At 37.3% G+C, this 26,778-nt stretch overlaps 1 protein-coding gene across 1 annotated transcript; it reads right to left on the bottom strand.

Annotated features, from left to right (window-relative positions):
* Positions 1 to 783: 783 nt before the first annotated feature.
* Positions 784 to 23,375, bottom strand: LOC306848045 (CTTNBP2 N-terminal-like protein). The gene is made up of 5 exons (XM_079382360.1): positions 23,240 to 23,375; positions 14,925 to 15,032; positions 6,476 to 6,706; positions 5,142 to 5,249; positions 784 to 4,562 (listed from the first exon to the last, which is right to left on the bottom strand). The coding sequence occupies exons 1-5, from the start codon at positions 23,243 to 23,245 to the stop codon at positions 3,264 to 3,266; spliced, it is 1,752 nt and encodes a 583-aa protein (XP_079238486.1). The 5' UTR covers positions 23,246 to 23,375; the 3' UTR covers positions 784 to 3,263.
* Positions 23,376 to 26,778: the final 3,403 nt, after the last annotated feature.

Below are 26,778 nucleotides of genomic sequence, written 5' to 3'. Positions count from 1 at the left end.
TAAAGCGCTATAGAGATAAAGGTGACGTCATTTGACTTGATCGGAAAAGTGCTGTAGAGATTAAAGTACAATTATTTCCTACAAATGATATTATTTTTAAATGCACAGCGATAGTTTGTAGATTACATGTATATGTATAAACGTGCATATACAAGTGTTACATTTATAATTATTATTCCCCGCCTCCAGTTCAGTCACGCGTTTGAAGATGAGAGGTCACATGTAGTGCGTTGCATTCTGGGAAACAGTACCCCACGCAGCGTCTTCAGATGCATACATCAAATTTCAGCAAATGTAGCAGGTAATCCGGGCATTCCATGCATACAGAAAATCCACATACTATTCACAGTATTCCCACAGCATACTGCAGTACAGTAGGAGTTGTATGATAGTATGCCATTCAGAACAGCTTCTGTACTGATTTCAGTGTACTTGAGTTATATTTAGCAGATTCTGGCAAATATAGTAGGTCATCCGGGCATTTCATGCATACAGCAAATGTGCATACTATGAGCAGCATACATACTGGATGCTGCAGAAATAGTAAGAGTAGTATGATAGTATGGCATTTCGAACACAGCCTTACTCCTAGTGATGTTTTTAGGGTGAGGACTACAGTCAAAATGTCAAATGCATAGGAAAAAAGCAAACTTAAAAAAAAAAACCTTTAGGGGATAAAATACAGTTGGCAACTCTGCTAACGTGTAAAAATAATTTGGAAAAATGCAACTCATTTAACAAACTATTTTCATACAACTAGCAAAAAGTTTGAAAGTCTCGGGTAGAAATATAAAAATTCCAAGTGTCGGTTCAGGTTTATTGATGCACAAAAAACAAACATTCCAGTAGTAAAAATCTAAACTGCTACTTAAAAAGTTTCAGTACAGTAGGAGAAATGGTGAGGTATTTAAAACAGAAAAATTAAATGACAGAGCAGCTGAAACCTAGGCAGGACAGGACAGATACATGCACCACATTTACTCATAAAAACCCAACATACTTTGTTCTCTCGTAAGCAATACCTTAATGCCAGCAAGATTTTGACACAAACATAAAATCATGTCTATTTTTATACTAAAAAGTTAAAACGTCAAAAAGACTTCAAGGAGGACACAGGTAAGAAAACAAAGTCCCAGGGTAAAGTAATCATTAAATGATGACATTACTCACTTGTGCTTTTACCATGGTTGTGAATCATGTAAACTGGTGCTATAGGTTCTACCTAATATTTAATTAAAATTAAAATTTTAAAGATAAGACTGTACAGCATAAACAAAGATCAGTGATGGAGTAATACATCCAGGCATGGTTATTAGACCCAGACTTACATTCTCAGAACATAACATTTTGACTTGATTGCAAATATTGTTGACTATCATGTCACATGAGAAGAATTAAATTTTTAATCTTCATTTACAGAGAAGGTATTCTGGTTTGGCTGTTGTTTAATGCTGCCCAACCACCAGGTGGCAGCTTCCTGAGTAGCGCTTCAGATTGACACTAGAGGACAATGTAGTCATGGTGCAATACAGTAGGACACCGAGGCTTCATATCAGTTCATATCTCCAGTAGTTAATTTCTAAATAGATTTAGGAAATTAACAGCAACTCCACGTCATATATTACTGCTTGTCAGATAACCAATACTTTATATATTTACCATAAACATAATATTAAATGTCACACATTCGCCAGACAGATAAAGACAATATTAGTAGCCTAAGACTGACCGGTTGGTTGGACTCGGTTAATCACTATTTGCTTAGCATAGTTTTTACTTTATATACTAACATTTTATATCTGTGCAGGTCATTAGGGATGGACTAATAGTAACATTTTAGGATAAATAAAAATCTTTTTGTAAAAAATAAAAATGGAATAAAACATTAAAAGACAGATTAAAATAGTATTTAAATAGATTCAGTCTTACAGGAGTAGTATTTAAGAGGCTGACTGTATGTGTTCCTTTCAAACTTTTCACAAAGTTAGGATGGGTTAGTCTCAGGCTAAGGTTTGTTCTGGGATACCAGAGCTTTTCAGTGAGGCATCACCTCTGTGCACTTAAGCTGGCTGCGCACTAGAAGATTTTAAGGCCGATTTTCTCCCTGAACGATCAGGAGGGGGTGTGGCGGTGGTGATTTGGGGTTAGGGGTGTGGGTGGCCTGATTCAAGACTTGTCACAAACAATTTTTTTTTGTCCAAAAAGTCCACTATTGTGTGGTGTCATTACGATTATTTAACTGCTTTCGTTCGAGACAGAATGGCTATAAGGCTCAAAATCGGTTAAAACTGTCTTCGTGTCTGTGGTCTCCCGTGGTTTTAAAATTGGTTAAGATTTGAAAATCGTCTAGTGTGTGGCCTGCATCGGAGATGTCCAATCCTGCTCCTGGACGACCACCTTTCAACAGAGTTTAGCTCCAACACACACCCACCTGGATGTTTCTAGTAATCCTGAAGACTTTGATTAGCTGGTTAAGGAGTGTTTAATCAGGGTTAGAGCTAAACTCTGCAGATAGGTGACCCTCCAAAATCAGAGTTGGACAACGTTGGAGAAACAGAACAATGTACACTAGAGCAGAGGTAACCAACCGTTTCTAGAGAGCTACCTTTCTGCAGAACTCAGTTCCAACACAACCTGCCTTTAATCTTAAAGTAATCCTGAACACCTTGGCTAGCTGGTTCAGGGTTGTTTGACTAAAGTTAGAGCAAAATTCTGCGGAAAGGTAGTACTCCAGAAGGGTTGTCTACCCTTTCAGACCAGTGGTTTTCAGTTCTGGAGTATTGTATCACTACACATTCTGAATGTCTTTCTTTACCACATTAGCTCATTTGTAAAGGTTCCAAGACCTTAACTGTTTCAGATAAGGAGACATCCAAAACGAAGGTACTTAAAAGGATTTTTCTCCCAAGAATGAAAATTCTGTCTGCATTTACTCAGCCTCATGTTGTTCCAAACCTATAACACTTTGAGTAATCATCAACACACAAATGAAGATACTTTTCAGCGAGAGATATCTGTCCCTCCATTGAAAGTCCAGAAAAGCAAAAAGATCCAAAAAGGTCATAAAGGCATGAGGTTGAGTAAAGAATTTTCATTTTTAGGATGAACTATGCATTTAAGGACAAGAATTAACAACTATGACAAGACAATGAGGGTGAAAATAACAAACGAAGGAAACCTTGAGGTTCTGAGAGAGTGCTTTAGAAGCTACTGGAGGGAATGGAGTGGAGAAGGCTAAGAACAGGCTGTGAACTCTAGGCTGGTTAACTAGATGACGACACGACCAAGTCAAGCTCTTTTGCATCTTCCTGACCACTGGTGAGACCACAGCTCCCAGAGAGCTCGGGGAAGTGGCTGGCCCTGCCAGAAGGAACCGGTGAGCCAGGAGACTGGTTGACCCCCTGCTTTTTAGGAGGAACAGGGGGTGGATGAATCTTCTCTGCCCTAGGAATTATTGGTGAGCGGATCCCTGGTGAGAGAACCCCTGGACTCTTCCCTGTCGGCGAGGAGGCTGCGGCCAGGTTGCGGTAATCAGTGCCAAAGGGTGAGCTGTTGGACGGAGGGAGTTTACTTGTTGCTTGTTGGCTCGTGAACCGTGACAGCACCTGAGTGACAGTGTTGCGGGCAATCTGCTTTGCAGTAGAATTGTCTGGAGTAGTAGGAGCAGTCGCAGTAGGAGAGAGGTCTCGAGGCGAGTGGACAATGGATGCTCCATGTTGGTGCTCTGACTCAGCTTGCTGCTGAAACTTGTGTCGTGCTGCTTGGAATCGCTGGTTGATGCTGGCCTGGTAAGAGGATGGATACGTCGGACTAGAGCAGCCTATAGAGGCCAGACGCTTGGTCAGTACTGGGGAAGAACAAGGAGATGAGCTAAGGGAGGACGAGGCGGGACTGCTGGGGGAGAGACACTGCAAGGCTCCACTTCCTCCAGGGAGCACTATCCCATTGTCGGCCGATCCCACTTCCTTGCACCTCTCATCTGCTGGAGACTCTGATTCTGTGGGAGTGTGGTGGCCATTTAGCCTGGGTTGCGGAGATGATTTAGATGCAATGGTTTTGCCATCGACTTCTGTTTGACTAAGAGGAGGCATGATCCCTGTGGTTGCTTTCTGTGGAGTTTTTACCTTTTCTTCATTGTCCTTTTCCAGTTCTGCCTTTTCTCTTTCTTTCATTTCATCGAACTCTTTCTTTAGACTATTGAACTTTTCCAAAAGCTCCTGATACCGTTTTTCTTCCTTCAGTAGTTTCCCTCTCATCTGCTCGCGCTCTGTATCCAATTCGGCCAGCTTTCTCTCAGCTCTCGCCTCTATCTGCTGAGTATGAGTGCGTTCACTCTCCAGCTCCCCCTTTAGGGTTTTGACGGAACTGGTCTCCAGTTCCAATTGGCGGCTAAGATCTGCAACCCGCTGGCTCTCCTCCTCTGCCCGTGCTGTAGCCTTCTGACATTCATTCGCCAGTGTCGAAGATAACTGTTGCTGCTGCGCTAAATCCTCCTCAGCTTGATTCGACAGGACTGACCGCTCACGTTCTAAACGCTCGACTTGAGCCCTCTCAAACTCCAGCTGTGAAGAAGAAAATCAAGAGATGTCACTTTAAAAATTTGAAGATATTAGTAAAGTCAGAGGGAATAACACCACGCAGACAATATCGAAGATGAATTATACAACTGTTCTTAAAAATATCTTGTTTACTTGCTACTTCCCGCCTCAAACAATACTTATGAATATCTTTAAGACTTCAGGACCCTATGAGCTACAGAATATGCGAGAGCCATGAGTGTGTGAAAGTGTCTGTGTGTAAGAGAAACTCAGGGCAGGACAGGAAGGGCCTTTTACATAATACTGCAGTCTGTACTTTGACCTTAACATCACCTTATCCTAATCCCATAAAAACACAAAAACACAATGGAATGTCTTTGCGCACATACAAAGGCGGACGGACTCTTATGCACCACAGTCCATAAAAACAATGGAGCCTTTCCTCTGTAGAAAAGACATCTGTGGCAACAGTTACACAACAAAGCCACACAAAATCTGCTGGGACAGGGTGCTGTGATTGCTTTTATTTTTCCATTTATGTTGTATTTATAATGCCACAGTTTGTGCATGTGTATATATGTTTTGGTGGCGTTGCCAGGTTACCTGTTGCAGAAGTCTGTCTCGTTCCTTCTCCAGCATGGCAGTGATGTCATCACCCACAGCATTGTCTTGAGCACGCCGTCGTTTCTCTTCTTCTAAATCAGCTATTACCTACAGGCATACACACATTCAAACATCAGGTCAAGAAAGATGACTAATTATGACTGCTCCACCTAATTAACTGTGGACATATTATTTCATATGAGTTGATGTTTGAGTCACATAATTTTTCTTATGTTTATGAGTATAATTATCATAATTGCAAAAAAAATAAAATAAAGAGTGTTTGGTCAGAAGATCAAACATTGTTATTCAGAGATCTGCACCCTTTCAAAATAAGACTCACCCAATGTACATAACAGAGAGAATAGTTGTTTCATTTTGGATTAATCTTTCATACAATGTTTATGAAATAAATAAACCTTTTTCAAAGAACTGAATGAACCAGTTCCATAAGCATACATACATATTTTCAATGCATGCACTCAAGCTCTGTTCCAAAACCTTGTGAGCTAGTCTACTGTCTATATAGGCAACTACCTTCAAACCCAGCATCCAAAGTGACTGATTAAAATGACATTAATAGCACTCCTCACTAGTTTTAACACCTACAGCTGTTTAGCATTACCACACTCCTGAAAATGTGACCCTGGACCACAAAACCAGTCATAAGAAGCACGGGTGTATTTGTAGCAATGGCCAACAATTCATTATATGGTTCAAAATTATCAGTGTTTCTTTTATGGCAAAAATCATTAGGATATTAAGTCAAGATCATGTTCCATGAAGATATTTTGTAAATTGCCCACCATTTTTGATTGCTCAATGCATTGCTCAGAACTTAATTTGTACAACTTTAAAGGCAATTTTCTCAATACTTTGATTTTATTGCACCCTCAGATTCCATATTTTCAAATACTTGTATATCGACCAAATATATCCTAACAAACCATACATCGATGGAAAGCTTATTTATTCAGCTTTCAGCTTATGTATAAGTTTCAATTTTAAAAAATTGACACTTATGTCTGGTTTTGTGGTCCAGGGACACAAATAAAATTACGAACATGGAGGTTTCATAGCGAAGACATAGAAGAACCATTTTAGTGAACAGTTCTTAAAAGAATCATTTTCTTGGTGTTTAGAATATTTTCAAAATCTACACATCCTTTTTTAACTATAAAGAACCTTTTGTGGAATGGAAAAAATTCATGGATTTTAAAGGTTCATGGAACCTCAGGTGCCAATAATGTACCTTTATTTTAAAAAGTACAGGCTTCACATAGGAGTCTAAAAATACAGCCTAGGTAACTCAGATCTCAGTCTTTGTCTCTCACCTGTCTGTGTCTCCGCTCTGCAGCAGCGAGCTGTTTCATCATTTTCTCCTTCATGTTGGTGCAGTGGGCCATTACTAGCTTCAACACGCCCAGCGGGTTCAGACACACGGGACTCTGCCCTCCATCATCTTGAGCCTGCGACAGCTCGTGGTCTCTCAGCAGTGCTATGAAGGGGTCACGGAGGTTGTAATGTCCATATCGCTCTTGTACAAATGCATCTCTCTGTTGTGCCTAAAAAATGTCAAAGGTAGACAGGAAAAGATAGGAATAAGTAACTGGTTTCTGTTGTGATTACACAGCAAGTTCACCGAATGACTGATTAATACCTTACATTATGTTTGCATATGGGCCATGTGTTTTTATGAGAGACATAAAGAGAAAGCAGGATTTCTAAACACATCATGATGCAATTACAGCTGGTCACTATCAGATCTATTTTCACAAAACATAATCACAGCCCTGACCCCTCCTCTGTGGGCAGGTGTTAAACCTCCCCTGGGCTGAAGGGATGGAGAGGGGGGCTCACACCACAAAAGGCCCAGCTGTAGGGGGTGTTGTTCACTACTTATTGTGCATGTGTGCGCATGTGTGAGGGCTGAAACAGGGGGGGCAGTGTGACTAATTTAGGAGGGATGGGGTGGTCTTACTAAACAGATCAGCAGATGGGAGGCACACACACACTAAATTCAGGACTGGAATAGACATGTGGTTTATGTTCTGGGTCACAAACATGCTGCATCCTGCTATATTCCTCTGCCCTTTTCATGCTGTTCTTCCATCCGCTGCATTCTTCTGTTTCAAATCATACCCGATTCAAAAGAGTCAATTGCCCTCTTCTGTTCTTCTATTCTATTCCATAGTATTGTGTAAACATATGAAGAGTTTATTATTTTTTTATATTATATTATATAATTATTATTATAATTTTATTTGCAAAAAAAGATACAACAGTCGATGATAGTTCACCAAAAAATTTAAATTCAGTCATCAATTGAGACCTTTGTTCATCTTCGTGAAACAAAAATTAAGATATTTTTGATGAAATCTGAAAGATTTCTGACCCTGCATAGACATCAAGGGAACTACTATTCAAGGTCCAGAAAGGTGGTAAGGACAAAGATAAAATAGTCCATGTGGCATCAATTTTATGTGATTCTTTGTGCGGTTCTTTGTGGGTCTATGGAAGGTCAGGAAGCTCACAGATTTCATCAAAAATATCTTAATTTGTGTTCTGAAGATAAACAAAGGTCTTACGGGTTTTGAACAACGTGAGGGTGAGTAATTAATAACAGAATTTAAATTTTTGGGTGAACTATCCCTTGTTCACAGTAAGTTAACAACAGCATCCATTTAGAAAATAGATATGGTGAATATTAATTCAATGCCAGCTTTTACTTTATATGATCATATAATGATGGCAAAGGTAATCTAAATATAAAAATAGATGGAATGACAATTAAATGCACATTTACAAACTAATGACAAATTGGTCAATTCCGATAAATAAAAAATGGCTAATATCCAATATGATACTGTAAATTACAGGTGAAGAATCATGAACTTATCAGGCTAACGTGAACATGACGCATACACATTTGGAATTTTAATGAGCACGCCTTTGTGTCCTCCTTAAACACACCAACGCTAAAAAAAACATACACTTTTATCTGCTTGATCACAATCCATGTGGGAAATAAAGTAATATTTAACCAACCAGACTTCAAGAGATCTCAACTTCTGCCGTTTGCAGGTTATTATCTGTGATCATTCAAGACTCAAAGTCTTTTAATAACACAGAGAATCGCAGAGGGTGTGGTGTGTACTGGGTGTGAACATCGGCATATTGATCAGCACAATGCAGCAGATGTAACCACAACAAACCATTTAAATCCAGGCTGTTAACACTAACATCCATTTTCTGTTTCTCAGTCTCTCTGTATCAAGCAGAAATTCATATTGTAGTTATGTCTATGATGAAGCAGTGTGAGTGTGTTAAGTGTGTCTCAGACCACCAGGCTGGATAGTTTATTTGTTTAACTTAAGCATTAAGCAGTGTTGTATACTACTCAACATCATTATAGAAAATTACAGTTCATTTCCAGCCCTAGAGGCTTTAATCTGTGGCCCTGCTGGCCTCTGAATGACCTTATCCAGAGATCAGAGAGAGAGACACAACTGAGGGAAACAGAGGAGACAGCGGCAAGACAAACATCACTATTACTACGGGTTATATATTTGATCAAATACACTAATTATTAGATTTTTGGCTGTAACTCATCCTATACAATTTGTGCTACAGACATAAATGATATGAAGAATGATTCACTTTGGCAAAAGAGTAAAGAACCACCTGGAAAACTTTAGCAAATGCAAAGCACTGTCATAGCAACCAATATTTGGATATATACTACTGTCCAAAAATTCACGGTCATTAAGATTTTATTTTTATGAAAGAAATTAGTACATTTTTCAGCAAGGATACATTAAATTTGATCAAAAGTGGCAATACAACATCTATGACATGAAACTCTAGATGGCGCAAGCTGATGCGTCGTTAACGCAAATTGATGATACTCACAGCATTAAACTACTTGGCACAAGCTGATTGGTTCATGTTACATATGCAGCCAGTGAGCTTACTGCTTTACATTTAAATGGCTGGTTAGCATTCACTAGTGCGGTTGGTAGCACACCTTCAGAGATCCTCTGAAACCTTCTACCTTCCCCAGCTCCACTTGTATAGATCTGTTATGGGTTAGTATATGCTATTTGTGCAGCAGCAGTACGTCTTAAATACTCACAGCACTGTATAGTACTTGCTTAGCAGCAGCAGCAGCAATAATCTACAACAACAACTGCTTTCTCCACTGCTAATAATAAGAGTGTTTCTAGATCACCAAATAAATATAAATGTAAATATATCCGAATGATTTCTGAAGGATCATGTGACACTTAAAGACTGGAGTAACGACTGCTGAAAATTCAGCTTTGTCATCACAGGTATAAACTACATTTTAAATAATTGAAAATGGCTATTTTATATTGTAGTAATACTTTATAATATCCGTTTTTACTGCATTTTGATCAAATAAATGCAGCCTTGGTGACCATAAGAAACGTCTTACAGACACCAAACATCTGAATGGTAATGTACCAAACATCTATATTAAACATTTGAATCCTTTAGTAATAAAATAATATTTTCCAGTTGCAAACAAAGCTTTGTTGACTGCCTCTCTTCACATCAAGCCCAGACACACACCCACACCAACAATAACAGTCTACCGGGACAGACAGCACTACACACATTAGTAACTGCTTTTCCCACCAGAAATCCAGCTACTATATTTAGCCCTGTCAGTCTCTAGATGTTTAGTTTGAACATACTAATTGTTCTGCTTTCTCTGCACTATAAAAGATTTCACTGTGCATTTACGGTAAAATACTGGCACAGTTGCCATACTTACAGTAACAGCCAATAGCTCTACAGTTAATTACAGTTCAGGACGTCCTGTAATGTAGCAATCTCAAAAATTACTTGAGTAAGCACAGCAATTTTTTTGTTGTACATTTGTAGATAAACTGCAACAGAATCGCAACTCAGTTGCCAGTACTACCTCAAAAGCTGACATGCGACTTCAGTTTGTAAAAGAGTTTACTGGTAGAAAAAAACTAATGAGAATGGCAGGTTTCTAAAGATAAGACATTCAGCTTTAATGATTTAACTTACTATTTTAGCTCTAAATAATAGCTATTTATATAATCCCTTTAAATCCCACTGCTCATCCGTGGATAATTAATTTGATTATTTACAAGCAGGGGTTTATGGGTATTCCCACACAGTGGGATCTCAGTGCAGCATGATTCAGTTGTTTTAGTTTTTTATGGTAATTTATTGACTAATATTATTTTACTCTGTGTGTTGCTGTGAGATTAGTAATACATATGCAGGACAGAGCAGGACGCTCTTTTTGCTGTAGCAGTTTTTAATCAAGCTCTTGCTGATCTGAAGCGCTTACCGTCGGAGACAGAGAGGAATCAGGAGACTTCCTGGAAGGAAGTTCACACAGAAGGAATCCTACTTCCTTCTAATCAACCCACAAACACACACTCCAGGCAGTTCAGAAGAGCGAGGAACCCCATTGGTTTTCTCTGTGAGTGTGTGTGTGTGGAAATGAGTCACATTTATAAAGGTAAAACATGGGCTAGACATCCTCCCTATCAGGACAAAACAAACAAACTGGCTTGTTTAGACTGTTTGGACTGTGATTTTAACATGGAATTCCCCTTTCAGAGACCTGTGAACAGACCTGATCTTCCTTTATAAGGCTTAGATGATGAAACAGCAAGCGAGTGAGTCATATTAACGGCTGGTTTCCCGTTTTAACCACCAGCCCTCAGGATACTGGCTGCTCCATTACATCAAAATGAGCCATGGGAAAATAACTCAAAAGGAGGAGCAAAAAGCGCTGCAGTTGATCTGGAGGCTTCCAAAGCATCTAACGTGACTGACACTGTTCTCCCAGCATGCACTGCTTTATCACTGCCGGGACATACAGGAGATTCTGAGGGCACTGAAGTGACACACACATACATATACTTAAACACACACACCGCAACATTCATGATCAAAGACTCAAGGCCAAAGGGTTCAAGGTTCCCTCTGTGAATAAAGCCCTTACTGCCCAGGAAGAAAGTCAAATTAAGCTTTTAAAAGACACTGACACACACACACACGCTTAGGATCTTGCCAAGGGCTGAGCAGTAAAAGTTCAGACAGGAAGCAAAAATCTGATTTCATAAATCCGTCTGAAATCTGTAGGCCGCAAACAACAGCAAAAAACAAAACAAAAAACACGTCCACGTGTTGTTTGAAATCTGATAGTAATCAGGATATTTTCACTATGTATTGAATAGTAAATGCGTCAATTAGTCAGTGGTTTTGGACAGGTAAATAAGGCAGATGCACCAGACACGGCTGACAATATCCATCCAAGTAGTAGTGAATTTACACTATTGTTAAAAAAGACAGAAAGAGAGAAACGAATACTTTTATTCATCAAGAATGCTTACAATTAATCAAAAGTGGCAGTCAAACCTTTAACATTGTTACAAAAGATGTCTAATTTAATGAATGCTGTTCTTCAGAATGTTCTATTTATCAAAAAATCCTGCAAAAAAAAATATATATATATAGAAATTGCCAAAAAAAATTAAGCGGAAAAACTGTATATCATATAAGAAATATATAGCATATTAAAAGGATACAGGATAAATTTGCATAAAACACAACTTGGCTTTGTCTGACTAAACGGTTTCAGACAGAACTGTAAGCCCATCATTTGCTAAATGACCTTAATTTGGAAACTAAATCAGATTTGTGCACAATGTGAACAAAGCCTATTCACGTGTATAAGATGTTGACTGAACAAGTCACTGTAAAAAATACAGATGTGTCTGTAAAAGAAACTATGTATTGTGAATACACTAATATATAGATGAATGTAGCTTCTCTGTGTAGTTTTCAATGTCCCACAAACTAATCTCAGTCCAGTGCAAAGAGTCAGCAGTTGATCAGCGGGTCATAGTTAGACACCAGAGCAGTTTTAGTGGCTGAGCCCCTCGTCTCAGGTTTCCATCTTTCCCACACACACCCCTGAGCTCATGTGAAACTGCTGTTCTCTGTTATTAACGCCGTGTTAACTCTTTAACTATAGCATCAGACAGAATAATTACAGGCCTAATAAAACACACACACACACTATATATATCCAGAGGGAACACTGTGGGCTTCTGTTATGTGTCAGTATGAGTACACGCAAAAATGAACTAGATTTGTTCTAGTTTTGAGGAATAAAGACTCAATTGAGCAAAGCTGATTTAATTTGTGTGCTTATCAAAGCATAAAATGAAATGGAAGATGGCGAATTAAGAGAGTAATGATAAAGAAATCTGTAGGGCAGGGCTCTTTGCTAACACATGTTTAAGTATTAAGGAGTAATCATTTTTTTCAAGATAACATTTTTACAGTCATTTTTGATGACTTTCATTATACATTAAAAACATTTAACAGTTGAAAATGAACATATAAGAAATAACTACCTAAAATCTTTGTTTGTAGAATGTACATGTCGTCATGTAGTAATTCATAAGTCCTAAGAGGATGAAGACTGTGCTCATAATTATTATTTATGTTTCATGATGCACTTAATGGCTGAAAGGAAAACGTTTGCACTAATCTGCACTAATCAGACAGCAAATAAATGAATCAATTCATGGCATAGTTCATGAATATTCAATTATTTGGGAACTTCTGCATGATCTAATTAAAATTCATGCATCTCTTAATGCCATTTTTTAGGAAATCTATCCCTTTAATTGATACATGGTCTGCTCTGGTCCCCATGAGTGTTTTGAAAATCCAAAACAGCAGAAAGTTTTGTGCGAGGGTAGGTTTGTAATGGGATAGAAAATAAAGTATAGATCAGGGGTATGCAGCGTCGGTCCTGGAGTGCCGATGTCCTGCAGAGTTTCCAACCCTGAAAAAACCTCACCTGCCTGTAGCCCTAGGGTGCTTCTCAATTCTTATTTGTGCATCCTCGTTTCCTTTCCTTGCGTCCTTTCCTCGCATCTTAGCTCCACCCCTTCAGGATACGAGGGAAGGATGCACATAAAAGACGCGAGGATGGAGGAATTGAATGAGGTGAAATGATATATCCTCACTCCCTTTAGCATCACTTTAGAGCGTCATCAGCTGCGCAAAATGGATCCGCCCTTATGTTGTTAAAGTTTGTTTTTTAAGACTTTCAAAATAAACATTAATAAAGCAAGATGCCCTGTTGAAATATATGACATGTATGGTTTATTTAAATTGCAAAGGTAAAATATAAATTAAAAATTATTACAACAGATGAGAAGGGGGAGGAGAATTTACACGTGCGTCAGGTTTTTCGATGAAAAAGATTTCCGCATAGGATACACCTGTGTATCCTCGCTCATAGCTCCTTTGGAAGGCTCCTCACTCCTCGTTCCTCGCCTCCTCACGGTGCAATTAGAGAATTGAGATGTCCTTCAAGATGGCTAAGCTTGATCGGTTTCCGGGTCATAGGATGGAGGACGGAGGAGTGAGGAAGCGAGAAGGGATATTGAGAAGCACCCCTAGTATTTCTGAAGACCTTGATTAGCTTGTTCAGGTGTGTTTGATTAGGGTTGGAGCTAAACTCTACAGGACAGCGGCACTCCAGGACCGATGTTGTCTATCACCGGTATAGATGTATAAAAACCATTACATCTATGGAATGTCCCTACAAAAAATGGAGTGTGTGTATGTGTGTATTTTACAGGAATAGCACTGCCTTCTATTGTTCTCCTGTCTGCCTCTTTCCTGAGTACCCCCGGCACACTTCCTGTGGTTCCTGACCAATAGTCCACACCAAACACTGATTACATACCGCCTGTTACATAACACAAATCTACACACATACAGATCTGAGGTTATACAGTAAAAATACAACATCTGAAATCTCACAACTGCTCAAATCTCACATTTATTAAAGGAACACTCCACTTTTTGGAAATAGGCTAATTTTACAACTTTTAAACTCAACAGTTAAACAGTTGAGTTTTACCGTTTTTGAATCCATTTCAGCCAATCTCCGGGTCTGGCGGTACCACTTTTAACTTAGCTTAGCATAGATCATTGAATCGGATTAATCCATTAGCATTTGGTCATCAAAAATGACCAAAGAGTTTCTATAATTTTCCTATTTAAAGATTGACTCTTCTGCAGTTACATCGTGTACTAAGACTGAAAATGAAAAATTTTCTAGGCTGATATGGCTAGGAACTATACTCTCATTCCGGCGTAATAATCAAGGAACTTTGCTGTCCTACCATGGGTGCAGCAGGCGCAATGATATTACGCAGCACCTGAAAGTAGTCCCCAGCTCAGTAGCCTATGATATAGCTGAGGACTACTTTCAGGCGCTGCGTAATATCATTGTGCCTGCTGCACCCATGGTGGTTTCTTGCCTGTTGTGGTTTCTTAGGGGTCTACTGGTCTAAAGTCTAATGTGGTTTAAAATTGTGTAATGTTGCATGTATTGTATATATTCTGACTTGTGTGTGTGTGTGTGTGTGTTGTAACATTGCATGTATAAAGTTTTAAAGTATAAAGTTTTTACTAAAGTCTTTTTTACTTGTTCTCTGTTGGTTTCTTAGGGGTCTACTAAGATCTAATGTGGTTTAAAGTTTTGTAATATTGCAAGAATTGTATGCATAAAGTTTTCATTGGTCTTTCTGACTCTGACTTTCTGTCTGTCAATCTTAAAGCATTTAAAAGCATTTTAAACATTAATTTTTCATATTTTTTGTTCAGCCAAACTTTACTTTAGTTATTCTTGACACAGTTCAGCTATAAATGCATGCATGTGTGTGTGTGTGCTCTTACCCTGAGTGTGTGTATGACTACATCTTGTGCTTCCAGTTCTCCTTCCAAAATGCTGAGCAGCATCAGAAGTTCAGCTTTACTGAGAGTCTCCACATTCATCCTGCTGCCCTGTAACAAACAAACAAATGAATTCAGAATCTGGGCCCTGAAGCAAAACCGCTGATTTACAGGTCTGGCAATATAAGTCAATGTTTTAGCAGGTCATGCACTGTATAACTGTACCGAGATCAATGTAACAGGATCATACCACACACACACACACACAGATCAATTTCTCTGGCCTAGAAACGCAATAAAGTTCCACAGATTTCATCAGTGAATCACTCTTGATCTGAAATGACATTTGTGTGAGTCTGGCATTCATGAACATTAAAACACACGCACAGCAGTGTTCGGTGTCTCTGCATTGTGGTCTGGCTCTCCGTCAGACCACATAAACGCAGGAAGCTATTAGCATATCAGCACAGAGGTTTCCAGTGAACGAGTTCAACTGCTGTACTGTAACGGATTCCCTCAGTCTAGTCACACACACATTGCATTCAGTGTGTTTGAATGCTCTTGTGAATAATTTCTCTGTTTACTGCAAGTGACACAGACAGATCTGGATTCAGCTGCAGTGTAAAGGACGGTTTTTCCTTAACCATTAAGGTTTGGCTTGCTGTGTCAGTGTTCATATTTCCATTTATGTTGGACTGTGTGTGAGCAGAAGGACAGAGGAAAACCTGCCAAACACCCAAACACAGTCTGTGTGACCACTGATTTATAAAATATTTGTGCAAATTACGATCATTCTGTATAATTACTCCCTTACCCCACAGCTGAACATCATCATCATAATCATACAGTTACTTCACACAACAACACTGTCCAATTGAATGACTCACGTTCTAAAGGTGTAGAATAATTTTCATTATTGCACAGTTAGTTTCAGGTTTGATGACCACATTGCAGCTGCATATAATTTTGCCACGTTGTTTGTTTCCGGACAATATACTTAACTGTTTGCATAAGTAAGCAGTTCTATACACCAGAGTATTTTAGGTATAATTGTTGACAAACAGAAAATTAATGCATATATTAGGTATAACATCCACTACATTTCATGTTGTGGCTTTATTAGCATTAATATTCAGAGTCATTACCAGTACCTAGGGCTGGGCAATATGGCCTAAACAAAATATACGATTTACGATCAGATTTACGGGAGAGAGTTCCAGAGCCTTGGAGCCACAGCATAAAAAGTACGATCACCTTTTGTCTTAAGACGTGTTCTAGGAATAGTTAGAAGGTCCAGGTTAGAAGACCGACCAGGAGAATGTGCATATAATAGTATAATGTCTTATAATAATTAAAACTATAATTTACACTCAATACGTTATTATTGCGTACGGTTTTAAAATGTACTACAATACTGAGGTGCAGATAATTGCCACTATTTGCAATAAATAGCCTAGCATAAATAGCAGAAAATCTTGCTATTTTAACAGTGTAAATAGAATCCATCGCTATTTGCACTTAGTGTAAATAGTATCTATTGCTAAGAAAATATGCTATTTGCACTAATTAGTATAAATAGAATCTAATTGCCATTTACACTCAGTGCTCACTAATAGCCGCTGCCCTAAGTTTATTTTGTTTTGATTTTGCCTTCTGGGATTTGATCTGGATTTCCCCCCTTGGGGTTAAAGTGCAATCAGAAACAACAAGCCAAAAAGACAGTGAAAATGTAACATAAAATAATGTAACATAACATAAAATGTAACGTAGGCCTAACATAAGACATAAAATTATGTGATGCCCTTTGGCCTGAATCGTGAATCAGTATTCAGAAAGGCACAGAAAACAAATAACAATTGCCTGTTACATTAACAGTGTTTCCCACAGATTTGGACTTTATTTGTGGCTGCATATATGCAAATTAATTCTCTGCCAGCAGGAGGCGCTTATAGAGCAGGAGAAATAGCGTATTCCCCGGTAACGCTGTACACAAATTAGCACTCTGCTCACATACGCTGCTTTATCAGAAATGATGCAAGATGAAATGAAAGTGACATTCAAAATGTTCTGAAGACAGTCGGTTTCTTTCAGAAATGCAGTGATATAAAGACACCCGCACCGTGATTCGATTCTGAAACGTGCAGCGATGCATAATAGCGGCTCAATGATGATTACTTAATTCCATAATCATAATTATGATTACCTAATGATATAACTGCGAGAGAATGTATTGATATTTATCTCCTATCTCGTATTTATTGGAGTTCTGTAGTACACGTCTTTTTTTTTTTTTAGAAAAAACGATTTTCATTCAAACAAGTCGACATAAACTGTACATTCCAGTTAATCGATAAAATCGATTTATCGCCCAGCCCTACCAGTACCCTTCAAAAGTTTGGGGTCTACTCTGTATGATTTTTTTAATGTTAAAGTTTAATGTGAATTTATTTGATCAAAAATACAGCAAAAACAGTGATGCTGTGAAATGTTAATACAATTTAAAGTAACTGTTTTCTATTTTAATTATTAATATTTTAGAATGCAATTTATTCCTCTAATGGGAAAGTTGAATTTTCAGCATCATCACTCCAGTCTTCAGTGTCACATGATCCTTCAGAAATTATTCGACATGCTGATTTGATGCTCAAGAAAAAAATCTTATTATCAAAGTTGAAAACAGTTGTGCTGCTTAATATTTTTGTGGAAGCCATGATCCTTTTTTTTTTCAGGACTCTATTCTATTCTATTTTTGATGAATAGAAATTTTAAAAGAACAGCATTTATTTTAAATATAATTTTTTCATAACTTTACTATTGTCTTCATTGTCACTTTTGATCAATTGCAGATTTTTTCTCTTAATTTCTTAAAGAAATCTTATTGAACTCAAACTTTTAAATAATAGTGTATATAAAATTATGCAGAATATGTTAGGAGGGATTGCTTATTAATGTGCATCTAATTTTTTATGACATAGCTTTAAAACCTTTTACAACAACAACAACTTTCTCAATCAATCCAAGAATCAAAAACCTAGATAAAGGCTTTAGGTGTTTTTTCTCTAAAACAATTTAATGAGATCACTTCCTGATATGATTCAAATTGGTTACACGTCAGTGTGTTACTAGGATGACAAGTGTGCTATTTTTTTCCTTCCATTGAATAGAAAGTTACACAGCTTGTCCAGACTTAATATAATCTCAGTGCAATGATGTCATCCAGACATTACTAACACACTGCGGATGGGGGCTGTTTGTAGAGCCAGAATATGTGTGTGTGTCTGTGTGTGTGTTAAAACTGGAATTCACTTTTATAACTCATGCAGTATTACCACTGGAGTCTGTGATCCAACCGGAGTGTGTTTGTGTGTATGTGTCTGCTTACACACTGATTTGATAGGCTATACACCTAATATTTGCATTAAACCATGGATACAGAAACTGTTGTTTGCTTAGGAGTTGTATGTTTATGACATCATTGACATCCTTTTATAAATTGCTCTGCTAATAATGGTGTGACCACAACGCATGCAAATGAATACATAAACACTTACACAGACAGAGACACAAACCACCTGAAACATCTTATCTTTTCAGTTTGTGTGTGCAGGGTTGGTTAACTCATTATTTACATCCATTCAATCTATATAGGAAACAGACTGCATTATTATTCCCATAAGAATCTTCATCCTGCAGCATCCGGTAAAAACACTATCCGTGCAGATCACAAGTGCATCCTTCCTGCCTACTTTTCCTCTCAAGAGGACCTATAAAAGCCACACACACTTATATTGTTATTGTGTGAGATTTGGACAAACACAGGTATGACAAGGGAGAATTGAAACACTGAAGCTAACAAGCTTCCAACAACATAATCTTGAAAGTATTTTAAATAAAATATGGTTTTCACTATTTGGATTAGGAAATATTGTCTATCATCATTTTATGTTTTATCAAAATGCCAAAACTGTTGATCACTGGCTGTCACGTTAGTTGGATTTTTGCTTGGTTTTTTAAAAAACAACTGTATATCAGGTCAGGAATGGATCCAGCGTCCTCTTGCATGCTAAACAAAACCTGCACCACCAGACTAACATATTTTTTGTTCATGTTTTGAACAACTGTAGCCTGGAATTAAACACACCATGCTGGTTTCGTCTGGCCAGAGGAGAACTGGCCCCTCGACTGAGCCTGGTTTCTCCCAAGGTTTCTTTCTCCATTTCTGTCACCGATGGAGTTTTGGTTCCTTGCCACTGTCGCCTTTGGTTTGCTTAGTTGGGGACACTTAATTTCTGGCAAAATTGTCAGCTTGATTGCAGAGCCACTATTTAAACTGAGCTGGACGATGATCACTGACTCAACAATGAACTGACTTTAACTAAAAAACTGACTGTTTGTTATTGTCCTCTTGCATTATTGACACTATTTTCCAGTTTAACGCTGTAAAGCTGCTTTGATGTATATTGTTTCAAGCGCTACATGAATTAAAGTAACTTGATTGGCTTGTTGTTTTTTTTATTGGATATGTCTTATCTCAACTAGCCAGGACTCCCACTGGTGCCCACTCAAAATTTAAAAAGAGCACGACGCCCCTGACTGTGGCTGTAATGTGTCGGTCAGAAGGGAAAAATCTGGTTTTCTGCCTAAAGAATCTAAGAAACCTCCTACACCAGGCTGTAAATAACAATTACACAAATACCACATTTTAACAAGAACTGCATTCCAGAAAAAGGAAACATAACTTTAAACTATACATAGCAATCAAAGGAGAGAGGACTCATTTCATATAATCTTCACTGCAGCAGCCAAGACCTGAGAGAATGAAAGCAGACTGATATTTAAGTCATTAGGCTACTTTATTTACAAGAACCAGATCAGTCTGATGTGTGAACGAATCATTTAGACCGCCGAGTTGACGAAATCTGAAAAAATTGGCGCACAACAACGATGAGCCACAGACTGACCTTGATTCAGTTACACATTAAGTACACCGATCCTGATGATGAGAAATCAGTAACAGCTGCAGTGAGAAACGAGGCTATTTAACAGTAAAATGTTTCACTACTTTATATAATAAAGAGAATAAGGCTATGAGTGTGCGCGACAGTGTGTGTGTGTGTGTGTGTGTGTGTCTGTGAGAGAGAGAGAGAGAGATTATAGAGAAAGAGTTACTGGCTCTGTTGCCAGTTTGCTGCTCCCAAAACCAAATGCACACCAAGATTTTTGAAACCAATAAATCTCTTGTATCACTACAACATTCATATACATATTGTGAAGTGACAAATAAGATCTCCTGACAGACAACTGATATGAATCTCGTATCATTTAAGAGGTCTTTCAACCCAAAATTTAAAATCCTGTTATCATTTATTCATATTTTCTTGTTGTTGTGATCACATTTATCATTCCTCAGCGAAATTTCAAGTTTGAAATCCATTCACATCAATAGAAATTTCAAGTTAAATTCCCCTGCATTGATTTCGGAATGGGTTCAGGTTGGTTGTGTGAATTATACGCTGAACAACAGAAAGCTGCTTTGTTTGAAAGTGACTTCTGTGTGAGCTGTTCTTCATGCATTTCTACACTATTGACAATGGACGATAGCCTTAATGTGATAGCACCTTAAAAGTTTCATAAAGGATACATTAACTACAACAAAAGTGTCATCAAAGTGATCAATATGCGATTCAATGCATATGTCATATTAAAGCTATATGTGAGGTACAGAGTGAAATTGAAGCCATTACTTTATACTTTATTCTCAAGAACAAGATCAGACTGATTCATAAATTAATTATTTGGACCAGTTATGTAAACTAGTTTAATTGATTCACTGAAAAGAACAGACTTTTATTAAAAGTATGGACCATTTTCAAGAAGAAAAGAAGACTATATCACATCTTTAAAATTCCTCCTTTTGTGTTCCACAGAAGAAGAAAAAAAGTCATACAGTTTTGGAATGACATGATTATGAGTAAATAATGACAACTAGTCTATTATTTTGCTTGAACTTCCTTTCAAGGATCTGCTTATGTAAGAACAGACATTTTCTCTTCACTTTCTCATCTCAATGAAAACTCACTAAACGTCAGACTTAAACCACAGCTGCTAAAAAGAAACATCAGACCACAGCATAATGTCAGCTTGCTTAATGAATCATTAGCAGTAATGAGAGAGCGGGACATGTGTCAGTGTGTGGTTCACGGCACCGCTCTGATGCTATAACCCCACATTAAACCTGTACAAGCCCAATAAAGCCATTATCTGGCAACAAAACACAATCTTCACACAGCCACAGAGAGTGTGAGAGCGGGAAAAAGAGAAACACTATATGGATTACACAGACTGAAAGGAATTCCAGGAATTCACACCCCACACACACTCATTAATCAAATATTAACAGAAAGAGACTCCAGAAGAGACTGTAATGCATACTAATTCATCTCGACTATATTAACAGCTGATCCAGCATCTGCTTTTCCCTGTCACTGACACATCTTATTAACGATTTGCAAATTCAAGATTTTGAAGCAGTATTCAGATCATAGGCAACATAACATAACCATGCAGAATGATTTCACAATGGGAGCTATTGTATAACACTTGCATAAAAGCAGAATGCAGTGATTTGGCACATTATAGTAAACTAAACCCGTTAACCCAGCTCAAATGAGTTCAATACATGGTATCCTAAACTCAACCCTTTCCCCAGGGTAAAGAGTCAAGCTGGACTGAAGCACCGTGTTTTTTACTGAGCAAAGCTTCCTCATTGCTGCAAATTTGCGGTTCTGAAGTAAATTTGTATAGAGTGGGACTCAAACAAACCACCCAGTGGTTACTAAGGTGACAAACCATGACTTCAAACTTCTGCTGTCATTGACATTATTGCTAAAAAGATTATTCCAGTACTTTCTCATTTGCCCGCAATATCTGTTGTTCAAACCACTGTTTACTTACAGCTACTGAAGACTAAAATCCTTATTCGTTGATGTTATGGGCCACATTCTCAAACTGAAGGAAAACTGGCCATTAACTGGATACATTAGACCTACAGGAAAATCTGCAATGCGAAGCAAGCTCTTCTTTGGTGTAATTACGTCCTGACCCGAGAGAATGTCTTCAACCCTGTTCTCAAGTGACTGATTCTGACATGCCAGTCAAAACAGAGCATTTCACTGCATACAGGCTAGACCACATTTTTGCTCTTCATCCACTGACAAACACTCACATGTCTGCTCTTTAAAAATCACGGCTTGTTTGATTCAAATAAACACATCAACTGAGTGATTAAATTCAGATTAACATTTTAACAAATGTGTCCAAATTTCTGGCATATGTATTCGATAGCTACTACAAGAATCCATTACGAACATAAAAGTGTATGCAGATTCTTAAGCACTTGCACAAACAATGCTACAAAACAAAAACAGAATAAAGTTAAGGATCGAGTATAAACACTATCACAATAACAAATATGAGCTAGTTAAACTCATAGTAGGTGAAAATGGGATGAGGATTGGTATTTTGTACAGATGTTATGTACTGTATGTGCAAGTTTACACATTCATTTTTTTATAGAAATATCTGTTAATACATATTTTAATTCACACGTGATCTGAGGACACAGGTACAGTAATGTCATATTTTTGATATGAAATAATCACTTGTAATTTTCTTAATACAAATATACCATCTCTTGTTAATTTTCCAAGTGAAAATGTCGCTGTTTTAGGAACTAATGGCAGGTGAAGATTTGTCCCATGTTTTAAGAATCAATGCATGGTTAATCTTTTATAAGCTGCGTGATTAGCAATAAGAGCCATAAACTCAAGCACTGTTCAGGAAAAATCCCTTCTGTGGATATCAGGTTTCCTGTTGGACACAAAGCTTTCCTTTCAGTGTTTAAAAAAATCACCCTGAACATATGGAACATTTCACATACGGCTAAACAGGCAATCAGAGCACTCAAATATGTGAAGAACCTACGATCAGATGTCTGAAATCAGCTTATTTAGCATTTAGTGGACACACTATACAACTAAGTTAATTATCTAGTTGTATCTAAATCCGTAAAAACATGTCTAGTAAGGCTGTATTAATTGTGCATGAGTATGAAAGAATACTGTGTGACTAAGAAATCAATGTTTATCATATTTAAAACGATGTGCACATGTCATAATAATAGCGAGATAATGTACTGGAAATCTATCCTGGGATCTGAGATTTCACTCGTCCACTCCAGCACGCTCTCCAGATCACATTCACGCCCTCTATCATTAGCAAAAAGAAGTCATAATTTCATGATGTATTAATTTTATTACCTTCATATGTGTTTTTGTTCGCTCATCAGTCCTCGCGGTCAGATGTATCCCAGTTTACGGAGTTATTTCTCACTTTCTCTGCTGCTGGCAGTGCGTGCTACTGTCCCGGCCGAAAATATAGACCGCTGCCACTGACAGATCCTTCAGCCAATAGGCGGAGACCACTAGCCAGAATGATCCGTTCGGATTGGATGTTAAGGTGAAAGAGGCGGGGCTAAGTAAGCGTCTGTTCAGTGTCTTTGTCTACGGTTGTTTGTTTTACATGCAGTTTATTGTAGTGATTTAAACACAATACTGTTCAAATGTCATTGTCTCTTTATTTACGGTGCACTTGATTTTAATTTGCATTGATATCTATGGACACAACACATTCTTTCTGTGTGAAAGTAAATGCTTTTCAGACATTCATGAAATATTAATGGCAGGATAAAACAAAAAACAAAAAAAAAACGCTTAAAACATTTTTGTTTTTACAAAAACAATATATTATCAAATATAATATATATATATATATATATATATATATACATATACATATATATATTTCGTATATATATATGTATATGTATATATATATATATATATACATATACATATATATATTTCTTATATATATTTCATATTATTTCATATTTATTTCATTAACTGTTCCCATCTGGTGGAATGACCTGCCCAACTCGATCCGAGCAGCCGAATCCTTACCCATCTTCAAGAAACGGCTAAAAACTCATCTGTTCCATCTTTACTTGACCCTCTAACTCTAGCACTATCTATTCTAATTGTATTTTATCTATGTCTTTTTATTAAAAAATAACAACAATAATAATAATAATTATCTGTACTGCGTTAGGCTAACCAAGACTTGTAATAGCACTTGCACGTTGTTGCTCTTTTGTTGGTTTTGATTGCTTCTTATGTCCTCATTTGTAAGTCGCTTTGGATAAAAGCGTCTGCTAAATGACTAAATAAATAAATAAATAAATATATATATATATATTCTTATTACATATATATATTAACATTACATATTTCTCAGTCCCGATACGTATTACTCTCTAATGCAACCGGATGTTTCTAAATTCTGTCTAGCTATTATTAATGAGTCATGGCAAAGGTGAGCTGATAAATGCGCCTTTATTTGAGTTTCAGTGAGAGTTAATGAGCTCCTCCTAACCTTATCTCTGGCGCCCCCTCATGGACACAAACAGAAAAACACATCAAATGACATTGATATGAAAAGCAGTTTCAAGCTGCCTTTTGGAAAGCGTGACTGGCTGGATGTTAATTTCATCCCGGGAATATTCATATACTATTCATAAAACAGCTACACTCTAAAAAATGGGAGTAAAATATGGACAAACCTAGCAACTGGGTTGTTTTCAACCAACAGTTGGGTTAAATGTTAAACCCAACCTTCTGGGCAGTAACCCGACCGCTGAGTCAAAACAACCAAATCGCTGGGTTTGTCCACATTTTACCCAGCACTGGGTTTTACTTAACCCAGCATATTTTAGAGTGTAGTCACTAGTCACAACTTGCACAAGCATGAAGTCACCAGTGCAGCAGGCATCTGGGATGTGGATTTTGGTCAAATGATGAGGCAGAAATATATTGTTAGCATTTTAGGAGAATTTTATGGGGAAGATATATGCAACTTATGTGGGGCGTGAAAGAAAAGTAAACTAGTAGTGTAAGTAATTACTGTTGCAATTAAAGTAATAATATTACTTTTGAAAAGAGTAACTATTATTAGTAGTATATATTACATTAACTAGCACTGGTCTTTGCAATGGCTCGCACTGTATTAAGGTGTTAAGTAACTGAAAAAAACTGTTTTATGGAGTTTTGAAAGACATTTCTTTAGCTGAATGATCAGTTAAATTCATTAAATGCACTGTATTTCTATCTATCACAGCCTCATTTTCATTCCTGTCAAGAAATTAAATATTGTGCTATACCCTGACTAATAGGTCTAATGATTTGTTGTTGATGCTGTTGTTTTAAACTTTGTAATGAGATTGTATTGAGATACATCACTGTTTTGGCTTTTTGTTTGATGAGATTTACGTATGAAGTTTGGGAGAGTGTTTTAATATTATTTAAGTTGGCCTGTATGAATGCTTGTGGTTTGTGTGTAAGCTTGTCTGGCTTGTGTGGTCACCGCACTATTCTTCTCATGCATGAAATTGTTTTGAATTGCGGTTCAATTGAGGCGCAGTGAAATGGATAAAAAGATGCATTTATGTATGCAAATGAGATGTGTTTATGCACGTAATTCCTCACTGCACCCTGCCCTCTGTATATGTGTAATGAAAAAGAATTCAAATTATCATTCAATGCTTTTCTATAAGCTATTTGGATGCTTTTGAATGTCATAATGGTTTTAGGCCATCTGTAATGAGAATATTTTGCAAAGCACTTCCCTCAGTAACAGAATATGTGTGTGTGTGTGTGTGTGTGTGTGTGTGCGTGTGTGTGTGTGTGTGTGTGTGTGTGTGCGTGTGCGTGTGCGTGTGTGTGTGTGTGTGCGTGTGTGTGTGTGTGTTGCTGTATGCTCATATACATGTATTTCCACTCATTTTACTTTCATTTGTTTGTCTTTAAAGCCGCCTGTCTTCTGGTACTATTGTTTGGTTTGTTTTTCATTTCCCTCTGAGATAAAGATATGTGAGAGAGAAAGACAGAGAGATATTCAATAAAACAAATGAGTTGCCCTTCTGGTCGTGATCTCAGTTTGAAAAGAAATAAAAACAGACAGGAGACACTGCTGCTGCCAGTATCGACTAACCAGGCCATTTGTCTGTCATCCTCAGAGCTTTTACACTAATGGATTCCACTCAGGATCTTTAGCCCTTTGTTTTCACTCTTACACTGTGTCCCTATCTGTCTCTCTTTCTCTCTGTGTGAAGCTGTTTTTTCCCCCTCTTTCTCCCATATTGTACTTGGCTGTCATAACATCACTATTCCACACCAGCTGATGCCACACAAACATGATGAATAGAAGAGCCACTGTGCAACTCAAAATAATTCATTCCGATTATCATTTACATTTTCATCAAAACGGAAATTTAATAAAATTTTTTTAATTGCGTCATTTTCATACATGGAAATTCAACTTCTTTTATCATTTTTTTTTTACTACACAAATTTAACTCATTAACAAATTTAATTCATTTAGAATTATTTTATTTTTATATTTATTTCATTAAAAATTTAATTTATATTTATTCAAATTTAAATAATTCAATTACTTTGGAGGTTGATGTTGGCATATTTGTCATATGCTGTTCCTTCTTCAAAATTATTCTTTTTTTTTTCATGTGAAATATTGTTTTCGTCAATTTCTAGAGTTTCAGTATCACTCCATCATAATTTTTGCATCAAATTATGAAAAGATGATTAAAATTGATCAAATCCAGACTTTGACAGGCTTTATTTTCATCCTGCTCAGTTATGTGAATAGTGATAATTGAATTGAAGTAAGCATGATTTATGTAAATATTAATAATTCAAAATGTGATGAAAAATATTGCAAAATA

This window comes from Barbus barbus (genome assembly GCF_936440315.1).
Source record: "Barbus barbus genome assembly, chromosome: 28".
Lineage (NCBI taxonomy): Eukaryota > Metazoa > Chordata > Actinopteri > Cypriniformes > Cyprinidae > Barbus > Barbus barbus.
This window is presented reverse-complemented; position numbering and strand designations above follow the sequence as displayed.

Bases quoted from the DNA above. Each gene is read 5' to 3' on its own strand.
- LOC306848045 (XM_079382360.1), bottom strand. The intron at 5,250-6,475 runs GTGAGAGACAAA...GTATGCCTGTAG, and splicing joins CAGAGCGGAGACACAGACAG to GTAATAGCTGATTTAGAAGA. The intron at 4,563-5,141 runs GTAACCTGGCAA...TCTTCTTCACAG, and splicing joins GAGACAGACTTCTGCAACAG to CTGGAGTTTGAGAGGGCTCA.